The sequence below is a fragment of the Poecilia reticulata genome, unplaced genomic scaffold, assembly GCF_000633615.1.
Source record: "Poecilia reticulata strain Guanapo unplaced genomic scaffold, Guppy_female_1.0+MT scaffold_1294, whole genome shotgun sequence".
Lineage (NCBI taxonomy): Eukaryota > Metazoa > Chordata > Actinopteri > Cyprinodontiformes > Poeciliidae > Poecilia > Poecilia reticulata.
Window position 1 is genome coordinate 1 of NW_007616030.1, and position 3,574 is coordinate 3,574.

The 3,574-nt window shown below is 38.9% G+C and overlaps 1 protein-coding gene across 1 annotated transcript; it reads right to left on the reverse strand.

Annotated features, from left to right (window-relative positions):
- Positions 1-769: 769 nt before the first annotated feature.
- On the reverse strand, positions 770-1,865 carry LOC103461394 (reprimo, TP53 dependent G2 arrest mediator homolog). Its single transcript, XM_008403697.2, has one exon. It carries the CDS (start codon positions 1,567-1,569, stop codon positions 1,261-1,263), a length of 309 nt encoding a protein of 102 aa, XP_008401919.1. The 5' UTR covers positions 1,570-1,865; the 3' UTR covers positions 770-1,260.
- Positions 1,866-3,574: the final 1,709 nt, after the last annotated feature.

Consider the following 3,574-nt stretch of genomic DNA (forward strand, 5'->3'; position numbering starts at 1 on the left):
TTTTTGTAAAATTCTTGAAGTTGTTATTCAATTGAAACAACTAGAAGGACCAGGCTGCTTTGGATAGTTTTTTTCCCTATTAAAATAAATTAGAATGTGTAAACTCCTTTTCTGTATTTATTCTGGTTATTTTGTCTAGTGTTGTTATCCATCGATCCATTTTCTTTACACCCTTGTCCCTTAGTGGGGTCGGGAGGGTTGCTGGTGCCCATCTCCAGCTAATGTTCCGGGCGAGAGGCGGGGTCACCCTGGACAGGTCRCCAGTCTGTYGCAGTGATGAATGAAAGTAAACTATTTAATTTAATTCCATTTAAATTGTTGAGATAGGTTATCAAAAAATGTAATGATGCTAAAAATKTAAGCTTACAGACTAACAAGATTGACCCAATTAAAAATAATTGTAACRTGTAATATTTATTGCCCTACTATGTTACTAATTATTAGTCATTTGTATAGTGTAGATTCTGTCCAAAGGGAGCCCACACAAAAATGCTGAAAGTCAAGCATGCAATTTGATTCTAACAACTTTTTAATGACATTTAGAAATCAGTAGAGGTTTTAACTTGGAARTATTTTCCCTTTCGGTTCTCAACCACATTCCCACACGTCGTTTCTTTTTTTAAACAAAATGTTTCTTGGGGGATGGGGCTCCTGACTTATTTTCCTCTAAATTAACMCCTCAACCCCTCTCCCCCCTCAGTTCATTAAAACTGATATAATTGAACAAAAAGTGAAATGTAGCTCTCAAAGCAAGATATGTGAAAGAATATCAATTAAGAGGRAAAGAGTTTTTAATTACAGAAGGAATTTATTCAGCCTTTCATCATTTCTGTGAATTGGTACATATTTTTGTCCAGAGTCTTGCCGCATTGTATGCCAAACAGAGCAAAAAACGTTCAACATTTAATTCCCCCTTGCGTTTGTAAAGCAACAAATGCGAAACCTTTGCGTCAGACTGATGTTTTACAACTATTAAATGAGATCAGTGCGTGATTGGACACTTAACTAAAGAGGATCTGAGCGCACTTCACCTCTCTGAGACTGTTGGCATTAAAAAGGCCACATGAATAAAGGTGAGCAGCTGTGCGCCTCAGTCCCCGTCAGTGTGCCCTTATACATACAGAGCACTTCTTTCAGGTTTTTATAAACTGTACAAAACATAAAAAAAAAAAAACAGGGCCTTGTTTTCGGGGCTGTGGATCGTCGCACCCTCTCCATCTGATTCCAGCACCAACGTCCTGCCAGCGTCCTCCTCGTCCATCAGAAGGCTCCAACAATCACCGCCTCCGCTTCTTTGGAGGGTCTCCTGTCCGTCACCAGAAAGTTTATCATCCCCTCGGACTTTATGAGGAGGTTGCAGCCCAGGAAGAATATGCCAAACACCACGGTGAGGGAGAGGACGCACATGACGGCTATCTGGACCACCCGCATGATGAAGAGGCTCCTCTCGTCCGGAGCCGCGGCCACAAAGCCGTTGTCGGTCACCACGGAGGAGAAGTTGCAGCAGAAAAACTCCTCTGTCTTGTTGAACAGCCCGCCCTCAGTCTGGTTGAACCCGGTGTTATTCATCTCTACTTTGGCATAAAAAAAGAAATTAAAAAAAATAAAATAAAAAATGAAAACTTTCCAAAAAATAAAGACAAAAATCAAACAGGGGAGAGATCGTATCTCGCAGCAATTGTCATCAAGTGAGGAGTGGAGATGAGGAGCGAAGTTGGAGAAGTTCCTCCGGATCAAGCAGCGCTCTTCTGGAGTTTAGAAAGGTGCTTTGGAATCGCATTACTGGAGATCCGGTGCGCTGCGTTGCCAGTTTCAAAGCGGAATGAATCCACACACCCCGCGGTTAAATAGCCAGACTGCTGCTACTTGGGTTGGAGGAAACAGCACGAGCGCCACCATGCGGACAGACTGTAAGTTGGCTGCGAAGACCTTCAGTCAGGAGGATGATATGATGATAGTGGGACATTTTTTTGCACAGGGTCCTGGATGTGTGTGTGTGTTTGTGTGTGATTTTGATAAATGTTTCAGCTTGCTTTGTGTTGGGGTGTGCATCTGACTCATCTTGGAGCTGAACTTCAACAGATTCCCCGCTGACCTTGTGTCAAGTAACGTAACAATCAGCTATCATGTCCACGTTTTCATATTTACAGCTCAGTGAAAAAAAAAAAAAAAAAGATCAATCGTATTTGATTTGATCAAATACTCGTGTTTGATTACATCAAATTGGCTTTACACTGTAGGTCAGAGAATAGGCTTTAATAGATTTCTTAGTTTATAAAATCACTGAACCTGATTGTTGCATCAACCTCCCAGACCACTTGGATCTTCTGGTTCAAGTCTACTCTGCACCTACAGAATCCAAATCAAACATGGAGAAGCAGCATTCGATTTTTACACTAATCTGCAACACACTTCCAGCAACTGTAAAATAAATAAATAAATAAATAAAAATGCTGAAACACTGAATTCCTTTAGATCAAGGTTAAAAAGATATTCAAGTGTTTTATTGCTTGTTGTTTTATTTTTCTTCAAATCATGCAAAAACAATGAAATTCCTTGTGTAATACAAGCTTTAGTTGTTATTGAAACTTTCTATCGGCTTTAAAATAAGCATGATTTATTTAAACAGAACACATCAGCTAGTGTGCTTTTATGACAATTTGGCTCAAAAATGATCATTAAATATATCATGAATTATGAATATTCCAGATCACCTTTGCTCGCCGTTTGATTGAACACAATCAAATGGCGAGCAATTTCATTTGCCTTTATATAGCCAAATGAAAGTGTCACATTAAAAGACAACTCAGAGTTCGTTGCTGTACATAACAGAGAAATAAAGTTTTACTGAGTATTAGACAAACTCTGCTCTGATTTGAATTTAAGTGTTCTTTCATGCCACTGCCGCTAGATGGCAGCATCGATCAACATGAGTCAATTTAACCGAGGGAAGAGGCGGACTGGGATTAAACCTCAAATCTGGATTTTTCGTGGGTAGCCACTGTTCCGGGTGCATACCAACAACCACCTATAAAGGCTGTTCAGACATTTGACCACAATATAAATACATTTAATGAACTAAACAATTAATAATAGAGGCTTGATCATATTAATTCCTATAATTTATTCATTTATAACACTGCACCTTTAAAAACACGTAAAAGCCTGAAAATTTTCTATCACTTCAACTGTAGCCCACAACAAAAAGGACACACAGAGAGAAACAAACACTCAGTTGGAAAGAGGTTGCCTTCCTGCACAACCACGTTTTCCATGTTTATTCAGTATCACTTGCTTTTGCCATAGAAAGTGAGACTGCCATTGCTATTGCTCTGTATCTATTGGAATGCAGCATTCTGAATGATCTCTTTTGGTTTGCTTCAAATGTGGAAATCTGGATATGTGTCTTTTTTACGGCTGTATTCTGCTGTTTTTGTAGTTTTCATTCTGTATATGTCTATATTGCTGAATTTGTATGCCTGTGTTGGGGTTGGATGTCTTATCTTCAATTCAATTCAATTCAATTCAATTCAATTCAATTCAATTCAATTCAATTCAATTCAATTCAATTCAA